Below are 27,421 nucleotides of genomic sequence, written 5' to 3'. Positions count from 1 at the left end.
GCTTTAAGGGTTTTGACAGGTACCAGCTCCCACTTCCGGCTCAGCTCGCTGCAGCCCTCCTTCCCCCGCAGCCTTCTGGAACACTTCACTGGTCCAATAAGACTCTGGCCCATTCACAAAGCGCAACGTGCTTCGCACATGCGCTGTAGGAAACCGATTTTCCCTTTAGGATGGCGGCGCCAGCACCCGATAGCCGATTTAAAGAATGGGTTGAGGTGAGAAAATCGCTGGATGCCTGGACAGGTGGGTGCTCTAATATTAAAGGAGAAGTCAAGCCTGTGCTCGTTTGACTGGGCTTCTCCTATGGATCACAGGAGTGCAATTTGTTTTGCACTCCTGTGACATGTTTTTCAGGATAGAGCGGTCTGAAGTCCGCTCTCTTCTGATGTCACAGGAATCGGTCCAGGCACCGCATCATCCCTACAATCGAAGTCGGGATACGCCTGGGCTGATGGCTGTCCCCACCACAATCGGACAAATAGTGGTGTAAGGTCTGTAATGTTTGTGACATGCATTATAATAGTACTTGGTGTTACAACTGTAGCAACCTGAGAGTAGTGGGTGCACACATGTGGGGTAGTGGTTGTCCCGCACCGATTCCCTCACCAAGGATGGCGGCGGGGGAAGCCGAGAGCCGAGCGGGCGACCTGGACAGGTAAGTGTCCATTTTTTAAACGTCGGCAGCTGCTGTATTTGTAGCTGCTGGCTTTTTTTTTTTTTGGCGGATGATTCTCTTTAAGTTGTGGTGTGTGTTTGTTTTTTTGTTTCTCAAAAATCAAATATTTCTGATCTACGTTAGTGAATTTTTTTTTTCATTATTATTTGAAAAAAAACTTTTGGTATTGTAAAAGCAAGTGTGCATCAAGGTATAACCTTGTAATACATATCGACGTTTTTTCAGAGATTTTTTCAGAAATCTACATTCCTATTTGCCCGTGAGTGGAAAACCGTTGTGAAGAGAAGAGTGGGAGATCCGGAGGGTGACCGCAAACTGACTCAATCTCGTAAAAGAGTGAGTAGCTATTTTTATATAGGTCTCTATGGAGCTTTAACCCTTTTTTTCTTTCAGGTCTGTGCGTTATACGGACCTGACAGCGGGGGGGGGGGGGGGGGGGTGTTAAACGCACGCTTTCGGTGGCTGCAGACTCCTGTCTGTCAGATGGAAGCATTCGTGTGCCTGCGCTGCTGCCCAATTGCTTCCACCCACCCCCGTCATCAGCCCCCCCACCATGTATCCTTGCCCCGCATACCCATCTGTGGGCCCCGGACTGACATGGCATGCACCACCGGGTAGAGGGGAGGGAGCAGAGTGGAAACTCCTCCCCTCCTTGTTGCTGACCCAAAAAGCCACATGTTTGACGTCCTTTCCGGGTCCACCCGTCAGTCTCCAGCTAGCATGGCAGGGAAAGAATGTATTGTAATGCAACCTGCCTTGTGATATATTCAGTGGTGTCCAGAGGAAACATCCAGGGTCTCTTAGACCCTTGATGACTCAATAAAGAGAACCAGTCACCAAAAAAATCATCACATGGGATTTTTGTCCCCTATGTGATATATAAAAAAGTATAAACTTAAAAAAAAAAGTTACAACCAATGCCTTTACATGCACATGAACTTTAATGGCATCTCAGTCTTAGTTCGTAGGGTTCAATATTGAGTTGGCCCCACCCTTTGCAGCTATAACGGCTTCAACTCTTCTGTGAAGGCCGTCCACAAGGTTTAGGAGGGTGTCTATTGGAATGTTTGTCCATTCTTCCAGAAGAGCATTTGTGATGCACGCAGATGGTGAGCCCGCATTTTTTTTCGCCTTTATTTCTTTTTCTGTTCCTGCTTTTTGGATCCTGGGATCTCTATCAACTGCCGACTGGGTGACAGGCTGGATTTTGAATCCTATGTTCGGCCACCGAGCGTGTGCCGGTCTTTAACTAGGCCGTCCACGACATGCCCTGTTGCTCCAGGGGTGGCCGGTGAACTTCATGTTCCAGGGCACACATATGACCGGTCTCTATGGCTGTGTCACAGTGTGCCGGGCTGACAGCCAATGCGGCAAGCGGACGTTGGTTCTGTCTGGAATGCCTCCAGCTGGTGGTCGCAGGACGAGTAAGTAGTGTCCCCTTGCCTCGGCAGGGTGATTTCGGCTGGTGTATTCCTGGGGAGGTCGACTGAGGGTCCGCCCTGCTTTCCTCTCTCCCTTTTCCTCTCCCTCCTTTCCCGTTTCTGGGTGGCGGCTGTGAGCTGGGGGGTCCACCTGAGGGGGGCTTTGCTACTGCCAGGGGGGCTGTGCTGCTGTGGTGTGCTATGTTTTTTTACTGCACTGGGCTGAAATTTATTATTGTGGGGTGCTCGGGCTGTGTGTTTTTTACAGTGTGTTTGCACGTGTACGGCCGCCATTTTGCCGGAACTGCGGCTCTATATACTCGGTGGCCATTTTCTTGTAGCCCGCATGCTGTTTTATGCATGTCGGCGGCCATTTTAGAAATTTTTTGGCCTCATGTGCCTGTAATAACGGCGCGCACACCACAGCTTCTTCTCTGGAGGAAACAAGACCACACAGACAGCGCTTCTCTCAGCTCTGCTCAGCGGTACAGCCTGTCCTGGGTGGTGAGTCCCTGGGAGTCCCTGCTCTCTGTATCAGCCAGGAGGGTGGCCGGTGGGTTCGTTTTGGGCCTGCAGACTAAGGTGGCAAATTTTTTTGTGGTGGACAGCATGGAGTCTGAACCACCAGGGCCCCTCATGTGAGTTTTTTTTTCCCCAATCATGCCAGACTTAACCCTTAGTGCCCCTGCTCCTTTGGCCTCGCTGGATGCTGTGACGGCAGTCCTGGAGGCATTTGTTGCCAGGATGGAGCAGCTAGTGGCCAGAAGGGGGGTTAAAAAGCGCCCCCTCCCTGAGCCTGCTTCTGGGGGTGTCTCTGACGCAGAATCAGGTATTTATTGGAGCTTTTATCACTGCGGTGCGGGATACTCTAAAACTTGAGGATTTGGCGGAGGCATCAGACATGCCGGTCCCTTTTGGGTTTCGCAAGCCAGCCCGCACCGCAAAAGTGTTTCCTTGTGTTCCGTATCCGGACGACTTGTTATACAAGGAATGGGATCGTCGGCAGAAAGCTGTACTAAAGTACTTTGCGGTCCGTTACCCTTTTGGGGAGGATTTCCAAAAGCAGTGGGTATCTCCTCCGTCAGTGGACCCCCTTGTGTCCAGGCTGAACAAAGCTACCACGTTGCCTGTGGAAGGGGCTCCCGCCTTTAAGGACCCCGCAGACAGGAGAGCTGAGGCCCGCTCTTTATTCATGGCAGTGAGACCGGTTTTGTCCGTGGCTCTGGTGTTACAGACTTTTACTGAACGGGCTAAGTCCCTGGTGCAGGAGCTGGAGGCGCAGAATGCTTCGGAGACCTGCGTTGACCTGGCCGACCAGTTGGTTCAAGGTCTCAAATTTGTCTGTAAGTCGGCCCTGGATACGCTTCCCTTGCTTTCCAGGGCCTCCGCCTACGCGGTGGTACTACGCCGCCTTGTGTGGCTGAAGTGTTGGTCTGCGGACCAGTCCTCTAAGAAGTCCCTGATGGACTTACCCTTTAAGGGTGAACGTTTTTTTTGTTGGGGCTTCCCTGGTTGACATCACAAAGGATGCCACAGGCGGTAGAGCACTCTGCTCCTGCAGTCTGGGAAAGGACAGGAGCCTCGTCGTAGGCAAGGCCCCTTATTTACTACCCCCCAAGCGGTCTTTTCGCTCGCCAAGTGCGATAGGAAAACATTTTTAGGGTGCTAAGGCGTTCGCTGAAGGACAAAGGTGCACCTGGTACCGCAAGCCCAACAAGCCTGCGGACAAGACTGCCTCCGCCTGAATGTTTGCCCCCCACCCACAACTCGGGTGGGGGGGGCGGCTCGCGAATTTGCGGCTCGGTGGAGGTCTCTTCTTTCCGACCGTTGGTTTTGCGAAGTAGTTTCCTCGGGGTTCAAGATAGAATTTCTCTCTTGTCCGCCAAACAGATTTTTTCCCCCCCTTTTACTCCAATCTATTTGTAGTCCCCAAGAATGACAGGGTCCGTCCAGTTCTGGACCTCAAGGCCCTCAATTGCTTTGTAAAGGTACACAAGTTCAGGATGGAGTCGATGCGCTCAGTAATAGCAGCGCTCCATCAGGGGGATTTCCTAGCGTCCTGGGATATCAAGGACACGTACCTGCATATCCCCATATGTGCAAAACACCGGAGATTTCTGAGTTTTGCGATCGGAGAGGACCACTTTCAAATTGTGGCCCACCGGTTCAGCCTGGCCTTGGCACCACGGGTTTTCACCAAAGTGCTTGCCCCGATTCTGTCAGACCCTCCGGGAAATCGGTTGGCTACTGAATATATAGAAGTCGGTACTAGTACCGTCTCAGTGGCTGGAGTATCTGGGGTTGGTCCTGGATTCAAAAGTTTTCCTCCCAGGGGAAAAGCTGCAGACTCTGCAATGATTTACCATCATACGTGGAAGGCCTACATCTCCATGTGTGAGGAGATGAGTTGGCACCCCCGTACATACGTGTTGTCCCGGATTCTGCTGTTCTTACAGCATCGAGTGGATCAGGCTCTTGCCTTAAGTATGGTTAAGGGTCAGATTTTGGCCTTGGCTGTTTACTTTTGGCGACCCTTGGCGGCGTACTCCCTGGTGCGTACGTTTGTGCAGGGGGTTCGGCATGTGGCTCCTCCTGTGCGCCCTCCACTGCCTCCATGGGACTTGAATTTAGTCCTCTCTGTGCTTCAAGAGTCTCCGTTTTGAGGACATTCGGAAAATTCCTTTTGTTGACTGTCCCAGAAGGTGGTTTTTGTGGTGGCGATTACTTCGGTAAGACGAGTCTCTGAACTAACGGCTTTGTCTTGCAAGGCCCCTTACTTTGTCATCCACAAGGATAAGGTGGTGCTGCGGCCGCAGCCGTCATTCTTTCCAAAGGTTGTTTCGGCTTTTCACATTAATGAGGACATTGTTCTTCCATCCTTATGTCCTCGGCCGAAGAACCCGAAGGAAGCCACGTTGCATTCCTTGGACGTGGTTCGAGCCCTACGGGTGTACTTGTCTGCTACGGCTCCGGAAGTCGGATTCACTGTTTGTGTCGGCGACTGGTCCTAAGGAGGGTCTGGCGCTCTCGTCGGCCACCATTTTTAGGTGGATCCGACAGGTCGTGCTTCAGGCCTATGCCCTAAAGGGGCGGGCGCCTCCCTTTCAGGTTACAGCGCATTCAACCAGGGCGATTGGTGCCTCTTTGGCTTTCCGCCATCAAGCGTCTGTTTTACAGGTGTTTAAGGCAGCGACCTGGTCGTCAATCCACACCTTCTCAAAGTTTTACAAGGTGGATGTGAGTGCATCTTTGGCCGCAAGGTTTTACAGGCGGCTGTTTAAGGTTGAAGTTCCTCCATTGAGGAACTCTGGTTTGCTTGGGGTGAAGTTTGGTTTGCTGTGTTTTCCCCACCCTTCGTAAAAAAAATTGACACTGCTAAGGGACGTCCCTAAGGTCAATTGCTGCTGTGTCCGTCCATGAACAGAAGAGAAAATAGGATTTTTGTACTCACCGTAAAATCCATTTCTCTGAGTTCATGGACGGACACAACACCCTCCCCTCCTTTGTACTGCTTGTTACGAACTGGGGCTGCATGAGGCAGAGTGAGGGATGTACCCGCGGGATCCGCCCCCTGGGAGGTACTGTGAGAAGTGTTTTAACACTTAAAGTGCTGATTTCTGCCTAGTCAATCTCCTAAAAGGAAGGATAATACCCTAAGGTCAATTGCTGCTGTGTCCGTCCATGAACTCGGAGAAATTGATTTTACGGGGAGTACAAAATCCTATTATTCTCATGTGTCTGTAGTGACTGGGGATCCAATTTTGCTATACTGATTATAATTGTTGGAATTGTATTTTTCTTCCAGAAGTGGAATAGCGGCCTTGATGCGCCCATGTGCGGTAGCAGTGTTCAGAATTATTCTACTAAAGATGTTGAAGCTTTTTCATCTTTACCTTTGGAAGAAGTTAAGACATTTGCTGAGCTGTTGGAAACTGTCCTGGATCAAAAAGTAAAGGAGTTATAAGGCGCTTTGTCTGTTTAGTATTTTTGTTAGTTTTTCTTTTTTGTCTAAAGTGTTTTTATGTTCATGCTATGATTGCTGAAATCATATTCTGTGACCTTTTCTTTGGGCCAGTGACTGGGTCAGCATTAAATACACACACACCTTGCTAGTCCCGGGTTGGACCTACTGTAGCTGCTGACTTTTTTTAATGCTGACACTTACCTGTCCAGGGAGCCCGTGATGTCCTCACCCAAAGCCGACCCGTCCATCGGCTTCGGGTGGAGGCTCTGACATCCTTACTAAGGGAAACGGGAAGTAAAGCTTTGCCGCTTTACAGCCTGTTTCCTTGTGCGCATTCACGAGTCGCGCTGCGCTTTCTGAATGGTCCCACTGTCTTCTGGGACCTGTGTGTCTCCCAGAAGGCAGCAGAGGGTTGCAAATGACCTAGGTCACCATAGCACTCTTATACAGAAACGGGAACGGTTACCTGTTTTTGGCAGATAAGCAGAGCTTCCACTTTTGGGTGGAACTACGCTTTAAGGCCAACCTGCAGAGAGGCCGCATATATCCGTTTTGCTGGTGTTGAGGTGGTGGCTTGGGTGTTTTTTGTTTTTTTTTAAGGATAAAAACATTATGCAGCAGGTACAGAAAATACCTATTGACTTTGCCAGGAATGCAGTGTTGCTGTTTCTTGTAAGCTGGACAGAAAGCGAAGCAATGTTATCTTCCTTTTCAAGCTGTCCTCTGTAAACTATCAGTTCCCTTTCCACCTATGGAAAAGGGAGGATGATGGGTTTGTAGTACCCAGGAGAGCAGCCTGGTATGACAACTATGGTTGGCTCTATAGATGCAGTGAAAAGTGAGCGTTGTCACGTTAAGCGGAGTTTTTAGTTTATTAAAAGTCACCAGCTACAAAAAGCATAGCTGCTGACTTTTAATAAACAGACACTCGCCTGTCCCACGGTCCAGCAATGCGGCCGCCCGAAGCCTCACGCCTCTCCCCTCCTCTGCGCCGTCATAGCAACTGTGGGCACCCGGCCGTGACAGCTTACGGCTTCACGGCCGGGCGCGTACTGCGCATGAGCGAGTCGCGCTGCACTCTGCTATTTTATCTTTTGGGACCTGTGTTGTGTCCCAGAAAAAGAGGAGTCGTCACCAAGGAGGTAAAAAAAAAAGTAAGGAGGAAGTGGGATAGGAAGTCCCACTAGCTATAAGGTACACCCCCCCCCCCCCCCCCTAAAAAAAAATGACATGACAAATGTGGCGTGTCAGGGGGCGAGGAGCGCTTAAAGCGAAAGTTCCACTTTTGGGTGGAACTCCGCTTTATGACAGGAAATGTACTACTGGTAGGATCACCAGGTGAAAAATTAAATCTTAAAGCTTTAAAAAAAAAAGATAACTAATGCAGCTATCGCATCGAAGGACCAATATGCTGCAAAATATTTCATTTTTGAGTTTAATTTCATTTGAGAAGAGATACTATAAGTTAGGGTTTGAATAGGCTGGGCCAGGAATGTTGAATTGTAAATGTAAATTTAGGTCTTCTGTATGTTCTAATCATGTTCTTTCCTGTATTTTCCAGCTCCCTGCTCAGATGGGGTGTGTGCTAAATCGGCCACTGCTGTTGAATTACATCAACTGCCTTAAAGAGGATGATGCATTGCTGCGACTCAACTACTGGCTGTCATTTACTTTGCATGAAGGTATAACGGAAGTTACCGGTATCATCATTATTGATGGGTTGCTAAAGGTGTTGGCTTTCTATGCCCTTTTAAATATGTAAATGAGCAAGATACGCCTATTCACGAACGTACGTCTGCCAGTCGCAGTAAACTACGCCGTTTACGTAAGGCATTTTGCAGGCATAAATATAAACCACCAAAAAGATGGCGCAGCCAATGTTAAGTATGGACGATGAATTTCACGTCGTTTGCGTAAGCCGTTTCGGAATGGGGCTGGGCGTAGGTTACGTTCACGTCGAAAGCATTGACTTTTTGCGACGTGATTTTGAGCATGCGCACTGGAATATGTCCACGGACGGCGTTCGTTAGGCGCGTCATTTACGTGAGGTCACGATTCATTACCATACAACACGCCCACTACAGCCTACTTTGAATTACGCGCGCTTACGCCAGCCCATTTACACTACGCCGCCGTAACTTAGGATGCAAGTGCTTTGTGAATACTGTACTTGCCTCTCTAACTTACGGTGGCGTATCGTATATGAGATGCGCTACGCCCGCCTAAAGTTAGGCACATCTACCTATATCTGGCTAATATGCTGTTTACTTTTGATCAGATTATGCAGTGCTTTTTGCTGTGCGTTTAGATTTTGCTGCCATTTGCGTTTTTGCCTTTATTTTTTTTTTTATGATGATGTTTTGTGTTGTACATTTTAATGATTTTATTTTTCTAACTCCCAGAATGTGCCTGGTACACTGGTAAAAAACAGTCTAAAGAAGATGTAGCTTCCTTTCTGGATACTGTTGTGGCCGCTCAAGACTTTCTACAGGTATGTAGTGTGTGTGTGTGTGTGTGTGTGTGTGTGTGTGTGTGTGTGTGTGTGTGTGTGTGTGTTTTTTTTCCCTTGCGTATTCAATAATGGTAAAGTTTATCAGTTTACCAGTTCTTGGGCGAGATGGCTGCGTTTTTTTTTTTTTTTTTTTTCACCTGGCGATACTTCAAGTAACACGCTTTGTGTCCCTAGGGTGACAACACTCATTCTTCCTCTATCTATGGAGGGAGCCATGGGTGTCACCCAGACTGCACATTCAAACTGCCTGTCTTTGTTCATCTCTATTTCATGCTGAGTGTGTGTGTGTGGGGGGGATTAGTACTTTACAGGAGGAAGATGACTTTGTATGTAATCTTGGCATATCTCACATGAAGTGACAAGCACACCCCATTTCTGGCAAGGTTATCTGGTATTTTCTGTACTTTCTGTAAATTTTCTTGGTCTGAAAAACAAAACAAAAAATTGCAGCAACCACACTGAAAATATAACTTTAAAGTGGAGGTTCACCCTAAAACTACTTTCTAGTATTACAATGTCCCGACACATTACAATACAATTAGGCCTATTTTTGTTTTTTGTTATGCTGTACATACCTCGGTACAGCTAATTCACCCGCGGCTTCCGGGTTGCGAATCCCTAGAGAGTGGGCGTTCCTAACTTGCTGGTGATTGACGTGATGACCAAAAACAAGCTCCCCCGTCGCATAAGCTGTGTCACGATTGCTGAAAGAAGCCGAACGGCGAGTCGGCACTATACTGCGTCTGCGCACCGCCGTTCGGCTTCTTTCGGCAATCGTGACGCAGCTTACGCGACGGGTGGGAGCTCGTTTTTGGTCATCGCGTCAATCACCAGCAAGTTAGGAACGCCCACTGCTGCGGGATTCGCAACCCGGAAGCCGCGGGTGAATTAGCTGTACCGAGGTATGTACAGCATAAAAAAAAACAAAATAGGCCTAATTGTATTGTAATGTGTCGGGACATTGTAATACTAGAAAGTAGTTTTAGGGTGAACCTCCCCTTTAAGCTATAGTTGGTGAAAAATAAATAAAAATAATTCCCTGCAAGACGATGTCATAATGTGCTAGTTTGCATCGCATATGCCGACTGTAACCCAACCGTCATTAAACGGGGCACGTAGGAGGGCCAGGAGAGTGGTGAGGAACACCAGGTAAAATGGATGCAGCTCCTCTCAAATTATGTCTTGAGATCCTAATGCAGGTATTAAAAAACAAACGCAAGAGGACGCCTCCATCTAGGTGTAGCGATTTATTAAAAAAAAGCATAAAAGACAATAAAAATGCACTCACTAGATAAAAGTAGATCAAGCTTGTCATAGACCCATATAGACCTTCATAGGATTACCATAAGGCTGCAGAGCTCACCAGGCATGTGGCTAGTTGAAGCAGAGTTCTTGATGGCCTGAAGGCTGACAGCTGCAAGAACTTTGCTTCAACTAGCCTGCTGAGCTCTGCCGCCCCACGTAGCCCCTATGGAGGTTTATATGGTGTTATATGGCCTTGATCTACTTTAGTGAGTGCATTTTTATTGTTTTTTTTTTTTTAATAAATCGCTACACCTAGATGGATGCGCCCTTTTGTGTTTGCTTTTTTTTTGCATCGCATAGTAGCACATAATGAGAGACTAACCTTTTAGAATAAAGCCCTCCAGCACTGCGCTGTCGCCGCTGAGAGGGCTTTCATCCCCCCCCCCCCGACTCTTCATTCCGAGTTCGCAGCCCCCGGCAACATGGGTGGCTGGGGACGCGATGACGTCACTCCCGCCGTTTACGACACAGGCTCTGATGTCACTGGCTGCATGCACTCCCAATATCCCCTGAACGATCCAAGTTTAGGAGATATTCACAGTACCTACAGGTAAGCCTTATTATAGGCTTACCTGTAGGTATAAGTGGTGTACCAGGGTTTACTTTAAAGCAAAACTTTTATTTGTTTTGTATGGACTAGAGCACCTGTCAGGTTTTTATTGCTGTCTGTGTCCCCACCAGGGAGATTCAATCTCTTTATTTTTTTTACGGTTCTCATCTGCTGGTGCACCATCTCATCCAGGACAATTGTGTTTGCTGTTTTTTTTTTTTTGCCCTATGCCCTCAGATGCCGGGGGAAAAGGCACTATGGATGCGATTCGTTCTATCAAGTGTTACCTGAAGTTGACTGATGTTCTTCCTTCAGATTCCCTTTTTGTGCTTCCCGAAGTTCAAGTAAAGGCCTGTTCACACTTTACTAATGTTCTAATGCTTAACAAATGCTCCTATAGTGTTAGTATGGGCATTAGACTGGCATTAATGAGCTTTAGTACGGTCACCGCGCTCACCAGCGCGTTTTTAGCGGTTTTGATCAATTTCTTCAACCAAAAAACGCTAAACGATAATGCGGAAAAATGCTAATAAACGCTAAAAAAAATGCTATCGAAAAAACGTTGAAAAAGCTACTGGCGTATTTATAACGTTATTTTAACGTCCAGTGTGCATGAGGCCTAAAAGTCACGCAAGGCAAATACTTTGTTTTCATAAGGTCCCCCGGACAATTTTTTTTTTAAACTTGTAGAGGAAGAGTGGGGCTATATGTGTGCCTAGTTTGGGGTCCAGGAGACCTACGGCCGGTCGGTACTGGGTAGGGGTGCAACGGATCGTCACCGATCCGTGATCTATTCAGATCGACACACCACGCGATCCGCGGAGCCTCGGCCGTAGGAAAGTCCCTGGTTTCAACCTAGCTCCGGAGCGGCGGCCATCTTGCTCCAATCACAGAGCGGCTGGGATTGGTTGGATGGAATGTCCCGTCTCTGCACCCGATTGGCCCGCGTGATGAGCGCCCTCTCTGATTGGAAGGCTGCCCGGATTGGCTGGCTGTCTTGGCGCGCTCTGGGAATCAGGATGAACGTGTGGAGCTTGAGGGGGAAAAGTGAGCGCCGCTATGAAGGACGGGGACTCAGTGTTCTTTACTAGTGTGGGGGCAATGTTGGAGTTGTCTGGAACAGTGATGGTGATGATGAGTGGGGGACAATCGTGGATGTTACAGTGCAAGTACAGTGAGCTGGATGTTAAACTGTCTATTATATTACAGTGATTACTAGTGGGGGCAATTTTAAACTGGCTATTTATTACAGTGTTTACTAGTGTGGGAGCAATGTTGGACTGGAACAGTGATGGTGATGACGAGTGGGGGGCAATGGTGGACATTACAGTGACGAGTGGGGGGCAATGGTGGACGTTACAGTGACGAGTGGGGGGCAATGGTGGACATTACAGTGACGAGTGGGGGGCAATGGTGGACATTACAGTGACGAGTGGGGGGCAATGGTGGACATTACCATATAGCAGGGGTTGACAAATTTGCTTGGAATCTAGGAGCCAGGTAAAAAAGTTAGGAGCCAGAAAACGCGCCCCCGTCCCGACGAGCTTGCGCGCAGAAGCGAACACATACGTGAGCAGCGCCCGCATATGTAAACGGTGTTCAAACCACACGTGAGGTATCGCTGCGATTGGTAGAGCGAGAGCAATAATTCTAGCCCTAGACCTCCTCTGTAACTCAAAACATGCAACCTGTAGATTTTTTTATAAACGTTGCCTATGAAGATTTTAAAGGGTAAAAGTTTGTCGGCATTCCACGAGCGGACGCAATTTTGAAGCGTGACATGTTGGGTATGAATTTACTCGGCGTAACATTATTTTTCATAATATAAAAAAAAAATGGGGGATTACTTTACTGGTGTCTTATTTTTTAATGAAAAAAAGTGTAATTCTTTCACAAAAAAAGTGCGCTTGTAAGACCGGTGCGCAAATACGGCGTGACAAAGTATTGCAACGATCGCCATTTTATTCTCTAGGGTGTTAGGATAAAAAATATATATAATGTTTGGGGGTTCTAATTAGAGGGAAGAAGATGGCGGTGAAAATAGTGAAAAACAACATTAGAATTGCTGTTTAACTTGTAATGCTTAACTTGTAATACCAACGGCCACCACCAGATGGCGCCAGCTCACATCTGGTGGTAATAACTTGTAATACCAACGGCTCACCACCAGATGGCTCCAGCTCAAAAAAAAAAAAATTTTTTTTTTTTTTTTTTTTTTGCCCCCTTCCAATTCAAGTCGCCAGGACCCTATTTCTAGTCGCCATGGCGACCGGGATTTGTCGAGCCCTGCCATATAGAGCCATTGGCCCAGCTAGAGCCCAGACTTGAATCCGACTTTTTTTCATAAATCTTTTTTTTTTTTTTTCTGATCTGAGAATGATCCGATTCGTGACTCCTGATCCGAGGATCGATCCGATCCGTGAGTTTTTTTGATCCGTTGCACCCCTAGTACTGGGTCTCCAAATTCCGGGAGATCAGGCGCAAAAAGGTGGCTCCAGTATAAGCTGAGGGGGGCACATAAAAAAATGTGCTGAAAAACTCGACTTATACTCGAATATATACGGTAATCCTAATAGACTTTGTGTATATAATATGTGTTTGGCCACTGGATTTAACTGCAGTGTATCTCAGCTTTGCTGGAATTTATAACCTGAGGGGTGTAGCCATCCAAGGTCGTGTTGCGTTTGATGTTAGCTAGACTCGGTCTTTGTATCAACGCATCCAGGGGTATCCAATAGGTTATAAAGGGGTCTGTCTTGTAGTTCAAGTCCTCATGTACTTAAACGCGGAGTGGAAGTGTATAGCTCCTTTCATCTGCCCAGCCCTCTCTTCCACTGGGCTGATGAACTACTACAATTTTGATGTGTTTCATAACAGAAAGTCTTGATTAATTTTGGGTGAGATAATTAAGTGCTTTTAAAAATGTCACACAGCATACCGTATTTTACATCTGAATTATTATGTTCTATTCTTGTGTCTTACCCAGGAAGGACTTTCAGGAACTGAAGAATTTCTTTTCAAGTGCCTTCCACATTGGAATGGCGGTCACCGCTCCCAGATATTGGGTCTAATTAGCCAGATTCCTCTTCACGCCTTTTCAGGTAAATAGGGCAAATATTATTTTAATTGCTTCCCCTCCCAGCAGTGACTCGGCAGCTCAGATCACCCTGTTCCTCCACCTGTCTCACGCCCCCTGCCCCCTCCAGCATTGGTTTAGTAGCTCAGCATGCTGCCATACCCTATGCTCTCCTCTTCTGCACATACTGTCCACTGTCTTCACTTCCACACTTCTCTCCTCCTGTATTTCCTGGCCACTGTCCTCTTCTTCTTTTTTGGCACCCTCTCCGCACTCCTATACTTCACATATACTGCATGTTGTCATCCCCTTTGCACTCCCTCCTGCACATTCTGTCTGTCGTCCCCTGCGCACTCCTCGCCTGTACATACTGCCCACTGGCTTACCCTCCGCACTCCACTCCTGTACATACTGCCCACTGGCATCACCTCCACACTCCTTGCCTGAACATACTGCCCACTGGCATCCCCTCCACACTCCTTGCCCGTACATACTGCCCGCTGGCATCCCCTTCGCACTCCTTGCCTGAACATACTGCCCACTGGCATCCCCTCTGCACTCCTTGCCTGTACATACTGCCCACTGGCATCCCCTCTGCACTCCTTGCCTGTACATACTGCCCACTGGCATCCCCTCTGCACTCCTTGCCTGTACATACTGCCCACTGGCATCCCCTCTGCACTCCTTGCCTGTACATACTGCCCACTGGCTTCCCCTCTGCACTCCTTGACTGTACATACTGCCCACTGGCATCCCCTCTGCACTCCTTGACTGTACATACTGCCCACTGTCCTATCCTCCACGCTCCTCTCCTGTACATACTGCCCACTGTCATACCCTCCACGCTCCTCTCCTGTACATACTGCCCACTGTCATCTCCCCTATGCGCCTCTCCTATACATACTTCCCACTGTCATCTCCCCTATGCCTCCTCTCCTATACATACTTCCCACTGTCATCTCCCCTATGCTCCTCTCCTATACATACTTTCCACTGTCATCTCCCCTACGCTCCTCTCCTGTACATACTGCCCACTGGCATCTCCTCCACGCTCCTCTTCTGTACATACTGCCCACTGGCATCTCCTCCACGCTCCTCTCCTGTACATACCGCCCACTGTCCTATCCTCCACACTTCTCTCCTATACATACTTCCCACTGTCATCTCCCCTATGCTCCTCTCCTATACATACTTTCCACTGTCATCTCCCCTACGCTCCTCTCCTGTACATACTGCCCACTGTCCTATCCTCCACTCTCCTATTCTGCACATACCAAGACTTTTTCAGCACTAATTTCTGGAATGGACATACTTGGTTTATAAATTTAAATAAGCTATAACCAGTATGATTTCCCCTTTCAATACATTCATTAAATGAGTAGCAATATGTTATGAGAAGCTGAAGGAATTTCCTGTGTTTTATGTGCATAATTTATATTCTGTGAATTCATCCAGAATGCTAAACTCGCTCTTGCTTTTTTTGTCTTTCAGAAATTGAAAGTCTTTTTTATGAAACATTGAGTCAGATGTTTATTCCATCATCTTTGTGGTTTAAAGTGAGTTTATACAGTTTTCTGTTAACCCTTTCACACCTAAGCCTATTTCTGACATTTGGTGAATTGTATTTTTAGCTAGAAAATTACTTGGAACCCCCAATCATATAGATAGATGTGTATATATCACTATCTATCCATCTATCTTCTCTATCTATTAAAAATAAATAAAAATGTATAGCAGAGACCCTAGAGAATAAAATGGTGATCGTTACAATATTTTATATCTTGGTCTTTCAAACACATTTTTGGGGGGGAAAATGCACTTTCATGAATAAAAAAAAAAAAGAAAAACTAAACCGTAAAGTTAGCCCATTTTTTTTGTATAATGTGAAAGATGATGTTACCTAACCTTTCACGTTTTGAAATTGCGAACACTCGTGGATTGGCAACAAACTATGGTACCTAAAAAAAAAAAAAATATAGGTGATGCTTTGAATTTTTTTTTATGATGTTAGAGTTAGAGGTGGTCTAGTGCTAGAATCTCAAGTTTTTTATTATTAATTAAAATAAACAAAATGTGATCACTTTTATTGCTGTCACAAAGAATGTAAACATCTTTTGTAATAGGTGGTGACAGGTACTCTTTATGGAGGAATCCCAAATCCCTCCTTTGCACTTAAAGAGGGGGTTCACCCTAATAAAACAATTTTTTTTTTCTAGCATTAAATTAGGCATAGTAGCGCGAGCTACAGTATGCCTGTATTTATTTTTTTAGCCCCGTACTCGCTGTGCAATCGTATAGATAAGATTCCAACTCCCCGCTGGGAATGGGCGTTCCTATCCAGAGGGAAGGTGATTGACGGCCGGCTATGGCGCGTCACGCTTCTCCGGAAATAGCCGAAATAGGACTTGGCGCTTCATGGCGCCTGCGCATAGTCTGTGCGCAGGCGCCGTGAAGAGCTGAGACCTACTCCGGCTATCTTCGGGGAGCGTGACGTGCCATAGCTGGCCGTCAATCACCTTCCCTCTGGATAGGAACGCCCATTCCCCGCGGGGAGTCGGAATCTTATCTATACGATTGCACAGCGAGTACGGGGCTAAAAAAATAAATACAGGCATACTGTAGCTCGCGCTACTATGCCTAATTTAATGCTAAAATTTTGGTAATGAGGGTGAACCACCGCTTTAAAAGCATTCAGATCGCCAAAATTGGCAATTCTGAATACTGTCCTTCTTCTTTTTTTTTTTATCGGCACCATTGGCAGCTGAGTAAACCGTTAGTGATGTTATGACATCTCTTCCGGGATTTTACAGCCGGCCGACGCGTTGCCTGGTGGGACGGGAGAGCCCGGGAAGAGAGATGGAAGGTGGCGTCCCCTCCCGCTCCTTAGGATAACATAGCTGAGCGGCTTTTAGCTGCATCGGTTGTCATCACTAAAGAGCCAACCACTGGCTATAAAAAAAACTGTACCGGGGGTGATGACTGAAGCTGCAGGCATCATCCCAGTATAACCCCTTCAAGCCATGAATGCATGCGTGAAGGGGTTATATATGCCTTTTGAGGGCAGATTGTAGTTTAACTGAAGCTGTACTACAGCTAGTTAACCACTTTAGCTCAAAGGTTGACCAGGCCATTTTTTTGGCGATCCGGCACTGCGTTATTTTACCTGACAATTGCGCGGCCGTGCCCCAATAAAAGTTGTCCTTTTTTCCTCCCACAAATGGAGCTTTCTTTTGGTGGTATTTGATCACCTCTGTTTTTTTTGCGCTGTAAACAAAAAAAAAAAAGGCAATTTTTAAGAATTTTTTTATTTATTTTTTCATTTCTGCTATAAAACATATCCAATAAAAAATGTTAAAAGTCTAATTTCCTTAACAATTTTAGGCCAATATGTTTTTTCTGCTTCATATTTTTGGTGAAAAATATCCGAATAAGTGTATACTGATTTGTTTACGCAAAAGTTATAGCGTCTACAAACTACTGGATATTTTTATGGACTTTGTATTTATTTAAATTTTTTTACTAGTAATGGCGGCAATCGGCGACTTATAACGGGATTGCGGCGGACATGTTGGACACTTATGGCCCGTACACACGATCCGAATATCATACGAAAACTGTCGCCCGAGGAAAAATCGTACGATAATCGGATCATTGCTACAGAGCTTTCGAGAGCCGATCACGACAATTCATCCGATATTATTCTATCGGACAAGCGAGAACATTTTCCTCGTACGTTACCAGATCGTTCAATTTTCATTTAGTCAGTATAGTTGTCGTCTGAAAATACAATACAAATACATTACAACACATGACATCACTTCCGTTTTTTTTTATCCCTGTCGTGCGAGAATTTTCGTAACTTTAGTAACCTATTCAATTTGTACTTGCAAATATTAAGCGAAAAAAGTCGGACGATCTGTCGTCCGATTTTCGGACGGGCCATTGTTGACACTTTTTTGGGGGAAAGTGCTACTAATAGTGATCAGTGCTAAAAATATGCACTGTCACTGTAGTTGACTGTACTAACGACACTGGCGGGGGAAGGGGTTAACATCAAGGATGATCACAGGGTTAAATATGTTCCTAAGGCGTGCTTTCTAACTGTGGGGGGAAGTGCAGAAACACAGGTTCACTACCTTCCCTTCTCAAAGAACGGCGATCTGCCTTGTTTACATCATCTGACTGCTGTTCTGCTTATCTCCTCCAGAACGATTGGCGGGTCCCGGCAGACATAGAGCTTGCCAGTCTGGCTGATTGGCTCCTGCTGTGTATAGTGGCAACAAGCAGTGGGAGCTGCTTGTTGGCGGTGCGCATGTGCCCCAGACCCGTAAGTGTCGGGTCACGAAGTGGTGCGTGATCTGGCACAGAGCGCCCCCCACCCTGCCGCAGTACAGATGTGTGGGGTGGTCATTTAGCTGTTGGAAATTACTATTTAAAGCAGAGTTCCAGCCTAATTCACAACATCTACTTTTTGTTGATTTCTGCTTGTCCATTGGCTCCTGGGATAGCAGAATCATCAATCCCAGGAGTCAATGGGCATCCCCTGCAGTTCCCAAGGGACATGGCTGGGGGGGGGGGGGCGTTGGAGACACAATTGACAAATGGGTATTAAAGTTTCTCAAGTGTGATTTTTGTATCTTTTTTTTTTTTTTTTTTTTTTTTCTCGTATGAAGCCTAAATGTTATAATGAATATTTATTACAGATCGATGTGCTTAAGAGTCTGAAGGATCTGCTGGAGAACTGGGTGATCAAGCATTCGGTCTGCATAGAAAATGTTGAAAATAAGTAAGAAATAACCCAAAGGAATAGCCTCTCTGCAAACCCAAAATGTGTGATTATCCTTTCAGGGCTGCTTTATTATACATTGTTGATTTAAAGGGTATGTAAAGGATTTTTTTTTTTTTTTAAGATAACAAACATGTTATACTTGCCTCCACTGTGCAGCTCGTTTTGCACAGAGTGGCCCCAAACCTGGTCTTCTGGGGTCCCTCGGCGGCTGTCTCGGCTCCTCCTCGCAAGAACTGAGTTCTTGCAGGCACGCTCCTGTGATGCAGCCATAGCCGCTCACTGTATCACTCGGCGCCGTGCCAATGGCTGCGCTGCTTTCAATCAACCAATGAATGGGCCGAGAAGCAAGCGTGTTCACGGCCCGGGACTTTCGAAGGGTCAGGTAAGTAAACGGGGGGGGGGGGGGGGGGGGGGTGTGCTGGGGGGCCGCTAAGGTGCAGATGTTTTTTCACCTTAATGCATTGAATTCATTAAGGTGAAAAAACGTTTACCTTTACGACCCCTTTAACAATCATGGTGTTTGGACTGTTGCTTTAAAATGGACCTGAAAAAAAAAAAGGAAGATTTGCTATATTATAGCAAATAGTATTCCTCCTAAAAATAGTGGTACACTTCCTGTGCCTAGGCATTCCTGATCTGTAGCCTTATAACTGTGTATCTACAGTGAGAGATCATCCAAGGGACTGCTGCCTATGACTGCTAGTTATGGAGTGAGATTTAGTGATGTCAGTACTACTCCCTGCTTCTGCTTTTATCAGTTCTGTGAATCTGCACTTTCTCCACCGCTTCTGCTACATCTTTATCATTAGCCCACCAGTTGTCGGATCATTAGGAAGACAGCACTGACTTGGAGAAGCAATGCCCTGCTTCTCCTACCAAGATGGCCACCTCCATACAGAGAGACAGTGCCAGCACAGGGTGTGGTAAGGCCGTAATGGGAATAAGATCAAAGGCAGGGAGCCAACAGGCTGTACTGTTAACAAGTGTTTTGCCCTCATGTAGTTTTTGGACAGCGCTTCGATACAGGTACAGGTTCTCTTTAAAACCTCAGTCAATTGTATCCAAGATTTTGAGAGATTTAGGAACGGCAAAACAACCAGAGAAGCTTCCTAAACCTCTGAGTATATTCCCTGCCTCTAGGGTATTGAACAACTTATAGCCATTCTCTTTACCCTTTCCCGTTGAAAGATGGCTACAGTGCAGGCTTTCTTTGCCAGGAGGGTATCTATGGACGTCTTCCCATAATCGCACTGCCCCCACGCTCTCTGATCGCAGAGCCCTTTACCACGGCACGTGATCAGCTGCCAGCCAATGACAGCTGATCACAGAATGTAAATACTAGTCGGTTACCGGCTTTCACCTCCTCACGCTGACAGCATGAAGAGAGCTGATAAACCACCTTTGTTAAACGGACCGTGTGTTGATAATCGGTGCAGGCCCATCAGTGTCGCCTATCCATTTTTTTTTCTAAATTTTCACTTTTTTCGTTTGGTTAGCAAAAAAAAAACCCCCAGTGATGATTAAAGCAGAGCTCCACCCAAAAGGGGAAGTCCCGCTGTAAGGACTCGTCCCCCACTCCTCTTGAAGAATTGGCACTTTGGAGGAGTTTTGGGGGGTAGCGGGTACCCCAATTTGGACAGGTACTCCCACTTCCGTTCCGACTGAAGTTCTCCTCTCTCCTCCTGCAGTCTTCTCGGACACTGACAGGTCCCAGAAGACTGCATCCAACATTCATGATGCGCAGTAGGCTCCCAGCTGTGAAGCTGCAAGCTGTCACAGCCAGGTGCCCCATAGTGAGGATGCCGGCACAGAGGAACGAACACAGCGGGTGAGACTGACTGAGGTGAGTACACCGCTGGATCGTGGGACAGGTGAGTGGCTGTTTTTTTTTTAAAGTCGGCAGCTACCAAGACATTTTTGGACAATTTCATGCTCCCAACTTTGTGGGAACAGTTTGGGGACAGCCCCTTCCTGTTCCAACATGACTGCTCACCAGTGCACAAAGCAAGGTTCATAAAGACATGGATGAACGAGTTTGGGGTGGAGGAACTTTACTGGCCTGCACAGAAATCTGACCTCAACCTGATTTTAGAGCGGAGTTTGCGAGCCAGGCCTTCTTATCCAAAATCGGTGCCTGACCTCACAAATGCCCTTCTGGAAGAATGGTCAAACATTCCCATAGACACACTCCTAAACCTTGTGGACAGCATTCTCAGAAGAGTTGAAGCTGTTATAGCTGCAAAGGGTGGGGCCAACTCAATATTGAACCCTACGGACTAGGACCGGGTTCACACATATAATTGGATGTGGGTTTCCGCGCATCCAATTTGCATGACGGGCGAGTGTGACTGGCTCCCAATGGCTTGGATTGCAGTAGGGTCTTTTGCGTGTTTGGGTCTGGTTCAGATGCAAATTCAGGCAAAAATTTGCACCTGAACCGGTGAACAGACACACATCGGACCCCAGGCACAAACGAGCGGCTGCCCATGTGTGAATCCGGCTTAAGATTACTGAGATGCCATTAAAGTTCATGTGCGTGTTAAGGCAGGTGTCACAATACTTTTGACAATATACTGCAGTGATGGTGAACCTTGGCACCCCAGATGTTTTGGAACTACGTTTTCCATGATGCTCCTGCACTCTGCAGTGTAGTTGAGCCTCATGGGAAATGTAGTTCAAAAACATCTGGGGTGCCAAGGTTCACCATCACTGATATAGTGTGTGTCTTCGTGACACCATTGCAGACCATTTTCATAGGAAACGCTGATAGGTCAAGGGCTCAGTCTAAACTTTGACTTTTTTTTTTTTTTTTATATATATTTTTGTCTGTCACGCAGAAATGACACCATGTCTGGCATGATGACTTCAGTTGAAAATATGATTCAGTTTACCGGCCGGTTATGTACTGTGGGCTTGCAGATGCATAACAGTTCTCTCCTCCTTCAGTCTGTCCTGGAATTCTATACATTGGTAAGTAATAGAACTTTAACAATACCCCAACTAGCACACCCCTACCCCCATCCGCAATTTTCGCTTATATTTAATATGGCATCGGATAGACACATGGCTACCGTTAGATGCATAGGTATACAACAAGCCAGTCATAAACCTGGCCCATATTCCAGAAATTGTTAAAGATGTTGAAATATGCTGTTTTTTCTATTTGTAATTCCGATTACATGCTAGTTCTGACCATCATTGCTGTAAAATCTACTGTTTTATCTCAGACTCCTTATTCAAATGTATTGTAAACCTTATTCTGTTTACCAATAAAATTCATTATGGAAAAAAAAAAAAAAGAACTTTAATTTTTAGGGTTTTCGGGCTCCGCTTTGCTCAGCAGGGATCGCTCCGTCGATTCCTGCTGAGCCGGCAGATGACAGGTCTGTCTCTGCAAACTATGCAGGGACCAACCTGTCGGAGTGCCGCTTTCCCCTATGGGGGATCGGATGATGACGGACCGTAGAGTGGAGCGGGTCGAATGTCAGCGGGCATGTCACCGCTGACATCCGTGGCTCCATAGAGGAGCACGGAGCGCCCGTTCAGGTCCTAAAAAACTGGCAGGCCAGACCAGAACGGTCCGCCCGTGTGAAAGAGCCCTTAGTGACTGTTTGTTGTATGTTATTCTGTCGCATATTAACGCGATTCTAAAGGTTGTATTCCTTTATCGTACACCATGGGACACAGAGCCTCTATTCATTATATAGTGGGTTGTATGGTCACCAGAGGTGATTGGACACTGGCACAACCAATGAAGACAAGTTCCCCTTCATATAACCCCTCCCTTAAGGGAAATACCTCTGTTTTGTAGCAAAGCAATAAGGTTCCCAAAAGAAGGGGGGACCTCTGTGTCCCGTGGTGTACTCCAAGAAAAAGATTTTACAGGTAAGCTGTTATTAAAAATCCTATTGTTTTTATTTATTTTTTTATGGAAAAAATAAACAAACATGTTTTACTTGCTGCTCTGTAATGGTTTTGCACAGAGCAGCCCTGATCCTCTACTTTTTGGGTCCCCTGCTGGCAGTCCTGGCTCCTTCCCCCTCCTGTTGATTTCCCTCAGGAGCAAGTCTCTTGCTATTGGGGGGGACTCTAGCAGGCTCCTGCCCTAACCCAACCCCCTTGCTCTCTTATTGGCTCACTGGCAGTGTGAGCCAATGAGGACAGAGAGACCTAGGAGAACCAAGGCTCTCGTGCACATTGCTGGATCGAGATGGGACTTGGGTAAGTATTAGGGGGGCTGGGGGGCCTGCACTCAGAAGGTCTTTTACCTTAAAGTGGTTGTAAAGGCAGAAGGTCTTTTATCTTAAGCTACAAATACTGCAGCTGCTGACTTTTAAAATAAGTACACTCACCTGTCCCGGGTGCCTGCGATGTCGGCACCCGAAGTCGATCTGTCTCTCGGGTGGAGGCCTTGCGGCTTCACTTTCTGGTTCCCTACTGCGCATGCGCGTCTTGCACTGAGCGATCCCACTGTTCCCTTCTGGTACCTGTGTCTCCCAGAAGACACCGGGGGGGACGGAGAAGGCGTCGGAAGCGGTGTAGAAACCCGCGAGTGGCTCGGGTATCTATGCCCGGAAGTGGGAGCAAAATACCTGTATTAGACAGGTATCTGCCACCCCCCTGAAAGGTGCCAAATGTGATACCGGAGGGGGAGAGGATTCCAAAAAGTGGAAGTTCCATTTTTGGATGGACCACCGCTTTTACAATTGAAAAACATTTTAGTATGCAGCACTTTCCCCCCAACCCTCCTAATACTTGCCTGAGCCCCATCTCCATCCAGCGATGTTGCAGGAGAGACATGGCTGCCCGGGACTCTCCCTCCTCATTGGCTAAGACAGCAGCGGGAGAGCCTTTGGCTCCCGTTGCTCTCGATCAAAGTCAGTGAGCCCATGAGGGCAGAGAGGGGGTGGGGCCTAGGCACGGCTCCGTTTCTGAATGGACACAGAGCAGCAGCTTGGCTTGCAATGGGGACAATCCACCAGAGAGAGGGCCAAGGAGCTCCAAAGGGGGACGCAAGAAGAGAAGGATTAGGGCTGCTCTGTGCAAAACCATTACACAGAGCAGGTAAGTATAACATGTTTCTTGTTTTTTGTGTTTAAAAAAAAAAATATTTTAGTACCACTTTAATGCAGAGAATGATAGAAAAAATCCCTATTCAGCTTTAAGATATTTCATAATAAAAGGGACGTTTTTAAATGTTTTTTTAAGCATTATATGATTACCTTTTTGGTTTCAGGTGGTACCCTTGTACACTCAGACTGACACTTTATTTTTTTTTATTTTTTTTTTATTTATTTATTTTTTGTTTTACAGGTTTCTGATTTATATGTATGTTTTTCTCTACCTCTAATCGTCCTTCCTCCTGCTGGAGTGTTTTATCCGGCTCTTCTTTGCAAAGACTGTGTGAACCTTAACCAGATCTGTTACATTATGCAAAGGTACGTTTTCTGAATTATAAATGTTTTAAGTTTTTCATATAAATGCCAAAAACAGTCATGAGATGCACACCCCAGTATTATGGACACTTGTTTAAAAGCTTAACTAAATTCTTGTTTGTTATTTAACCACTTAAAGGGGTTGTAAAGGTAAAAAAAAAAAAAAATCCTAAATATCTTCCTTTACCTTAGTGCAGTCCTCCTTCACTTACCTCGTCCTTTCATTTTGCTTTTAAATGTCCTTATTTCTTCTGAGAAATCCTCACTTCCTGTTCTTTTGTCTGTAACTCCACACAGTAATGCGAGGCTTTCTCCCTGGTGTGGAGTGTCGTGCTCGCCCCCTCCCTTGGACTACAGGAGAGTCAGGACGCTCTCTACATTGCAGATAGAGAAAGGAGCTGCTAGTGGGAGTCCTGACTCTCCTGTAGTGTGCTGTATTGTGTTTGTATCTTTTGCCTGACGAAGAGGTCCTGTGCGACCTCGAAACGTTGCTTTTTTGGATCGCTAATATGCATTACATTTTTGGAAGTTTTTTAAATGATCCTTGGTGTGCTGGCAAATATGTGTACATAAAGAGGACCTGTCACCACTTATTACTGTCACAAGAGATGTTTACATTCCTCGTGACAGCAATAAAAGTGATCAAAATTTTTTTTTTTTTTTTAAAGTAACAAAAAATTATTTAGAAAAAAGAATGTTAAAGCGCCTCCGTCCCCGCAAGCTTGCACAGCAAAGAAAACGCACATGTAAGTCACGCCCGCATATGTAAACGGTGTTCAAACCACACACATGAGGTATCAGCGCGATTGTCGGAACAAGAACAATAATTCTAGCACTAGATCTCCTCTGTAACCCTAACCATGTAAATGTAATTTTTTTTTTTTTTTTAAAGCGCCGCCTATGGAGATTTTTTAGGCATGACATGCTGCATATCTATTTACTCGGTGTAACATCATCTTTCACATTATACCAAAAAATTGGGCTAACTTTACTGTTTCGTTTGTTTTTTTTTAATTCGTGAAAGTGTCAAATTTTTTGGGGGGGAAAAAAAATAATTGCATTTGAAAGACCGCTGCACAAATACAGTGTGACATAAAATATTGCAACGATCTCCATTTTTTCTCTAGATTCTTTGCTAGCGTATGTATGTATGTATGTTTGGGGGTTCAAGTAATTTTCTACCAAAAAAATATGTATTTTAACTTGCAAGCAACAAATGTCAGAAATGGGCTTAGTCATGAAAGGGTTAAACTATAAAGTTTGAGAGCCCGATGGATCATCCTGTAAAATAACTTTTGGTTTTTGTTTTGTTTTTCCCCCAGGTATAGAGACAATCTCTTGACAGCAAGAAAAGATGAAAGGGAGAACACTGTAAGAAAAGCAGATACATGTTGTGTTTTTTTTTTTTTTTTTTTTTATGTCCGGTGTAGAACAGAATTGCTCAGAATTTCTTCAGAATGCTTTAGTTTCATGTCTTACTCGGAACCAAAGAGGGATTTGGAGTTAAAGCTGAACTCCTGGCAAATCGCTAAACACAACAATAAAATAAATATAAGGCTGAGTTCACACTATCTTCACATGCGGCTTCCAGCTCACCGTTTCAGGTCCGATTTCAGCCTGAATTCTTGTCTGAATTCCGACCTGAAATGGACCAATAGACTCACAGGACCCCTGTGCAAATTCTCACCGGAGCCGCAGTGGAGATATGTAAACCACATCCAATTCACAATAGTGTGAACCCAGCCTAAGGGGAGCTTGTTTTGCCCGTCAAGGATTTGTATTTAATTTCATCAGTTCTGAGAGTTATATGGCCCATCGGGGCAGAGCCAGGTGGATGTCTGCTAGTGATGCACCAAAATATCGGCCTGAAAAAAGGGCTTTTATCATTGTGCCGAATGAAAAAAAGTGCTGGAAAAACTTGCAATTTTACCATGCTTTTGGTGTGTGTTTTAAAAAAAAAATTTTTTAAATGGGTCATGTGACTAAAAAAAAATGCATTAAACTCAACACTGGTGCATTTGTATGCGTTTTTCAATGGAGAGGTGTTTTTTATTTAAAGCGGGAGTTCACCCGAATTTTTTTTTTTTTTTTAACATTAGATTGAGGCTCATTTTGTGAAGGGGAATCGGGTGTTTTTTTTTTTTTTTTTTTTTTAAATCGAAGCAGTACTTACCGTTTTTTAGAGAGATCTTCTCCGCCACTTCCGGGTATGGTTTTCGGGACTGGGCGTTCCTATTTGATTGACAGGCTTCCGACGGTTGCATACATCGCGTCACGAGTAGCCGAAAGAAGCCGAACATCGGTGCGGCTCTATACGGCGCCTGCGCACCGACGTTCGGCTACTTTCGGAAAATCGCGACGCGATGTATGCGACCGTCGGAAGCCTGTCAATCAAATAGGAACGCCCAGTCCCGCAGCCCATACCCGGAAGCGGCGGAGAAGATCTATCTCTAAAACGGTAAGTACTGCTTCGATTTAAAAAAAAAAAACCACCCGATTCCCCTTGACAAAACGAGCCTCAATCTAATGTTAAAAATTAACTTTTTGGGTGAACCGCCATTTTAACTGACCAAATATGCAGCAAGCAGGATTTGTAACACTGCTTCAAAAGGTGCCGACAATAAATTAATATTAATTTAAATTGATGATATTAAAAAATATTGAATATAATACAACTATTTCATAAAAATATATATATATAGATGTTTTTTTTTTCAAAACCGTCGATTTCGCCTCAATGCATCCTGAATTTTCACCACTAAAATTTTCATTTGGGTGCACCACTAATGTCTGCACTTTCTGTTACAGTTAAAATGCTTGTAAACTCAATCTAAAAAATAAATAAATCCTGCAAGACAAAGTGAGCTAGTATGCTAGTAGTAGCAGCTCATTATAAATTACTTACCTTGGGTCAATGCCCCCGCAGCGGTCCCTGTCATCGCCCCCCCCCTTCCGGCGGCGACATCTCTCCCGGGGGTTACTTTTGAGTATCGTGGCTCTGTGATTGGCCGGAGCTGTGATGACGGCACTCTCGCGCGTGAGCCCCTGGTAACGGCACACGGACTGAAGCAACGGCACATAGGTTTCCCCAGTGCACCGATAAAATCGCCACATTCAAGGGGATATCTCCTAAACCGTGTAGGTTTAGAAGATATCCTGGGTAGTTACAGGTGAGCCTTAATACTGGCTTCCCTGAAGCATAAAGTGGTTGTAAAGGGTTTACAACCACTTTAAGCCAGCCAAAGATCACATATCGGCTAGGAACTGGCTGAGGTTTAATCCACCTATGGGCAGGCTGGTTGTAATGAAGTAGATCCATCTATCAACTTGGATACCACCAGCCTATCAGATTTTTCATTTCTTTGTAATTACTTCCGGAGGCTATAGCCACTAGCACTGATCATTGTGTTCTGCCAGCCGGGAAGGCTCACGGCTGGCAGAACGCAATAGCACCACAGGAGGGAATCCACCATCAACACTGACTCTGTTGTTGGGGGAATGACGTGATTGTCATGGGTTTCAGAGAAGAAAATCGCATCATACATGGCTTTCCTTCGACAATAATAAGGTATACCCTTTCTAATCCCAGCATGCTTATTGGACAGTGTAAGCAGCAGCTGACTGATGTCATCTTTGTGCGCAACACGCCTGATTTTAGCTCCCCGTCCTGCCCAGGGACGATATCAAGTCAAA

At 45.8% G+C, this 27,421-nt stretch overlaps 1 protein-coding gene across 1 annotated transcript in view; it reads left to right on the top strand.

The window, feature by feature from the left end:
- The window catches only part of CENPI (centromere protein I), a 67,369-nt gene that overhangs the window by 28,422 nt on the left and 11,526 nt on the right, over nucleotides 1-27,421 (top strand). Inside the window, exons 9-18 of the mRNA XM_040322796.1 lie at nucleotides 902-1,012; nucleotides 5,903-6,046; nucleotides 7,623-7,743; nucleotides 8,464-8,552; nucleotides 13,415-13,529; nucleotides 14,996-15,060; nucleotides 18,208-18,290; nucleotides 21,131-21,263; nucleotides 23,607-23,731; nucleotides 25,051-25,099. Coding sequence (XP_040178730.1) covers nucleotides 902-1,012; nucleotides 5,903-6,046; nucleotides 7,623-7,743; nucleotides 8,464-8,552; nucleotides 13,415-13,529; nucleotides 14,996-15,060; nucleotides 18,208-18,290; nucleotides 21,131-21,263; nucleotides 23,607-23,731; nucleotides 25,051-25,099 — 1,035 coding nt within the window. The remainder of the gene's footprint in view (nucleotides 1-901; nucleotides 1,013-5,902; nucleotides 6,047-7,622; nucleotides 7,744-8,463; nucleotides 8,553-13,414; nucleotides 13,530-14,995; nucleotides 15,061-18,207; nucleotides 18,291-21,130; nucleotides 21,264-23,606; nucleotides 23,732-25,050; nucleotides 25,100-27,421) is intronic.

Source organism: Rana temporaria, chromosome 9 (assembly GCF_905171775.1).
Source record: "Rana temporaria chromosome 9, aRanTem1.1, whole genome shotgun sequence".
Taxonomy (NCBI): Eukaryota; Metazoa; Chordata; class Amphibia; order Anura; family Ranidae; genus Rana; species Rana temporaria.
The sequence above is the reverse complement of the archived record's forward strand: the minus strand, read 5'-3'. Positions and strand labels throughout refer to the sequence as shown.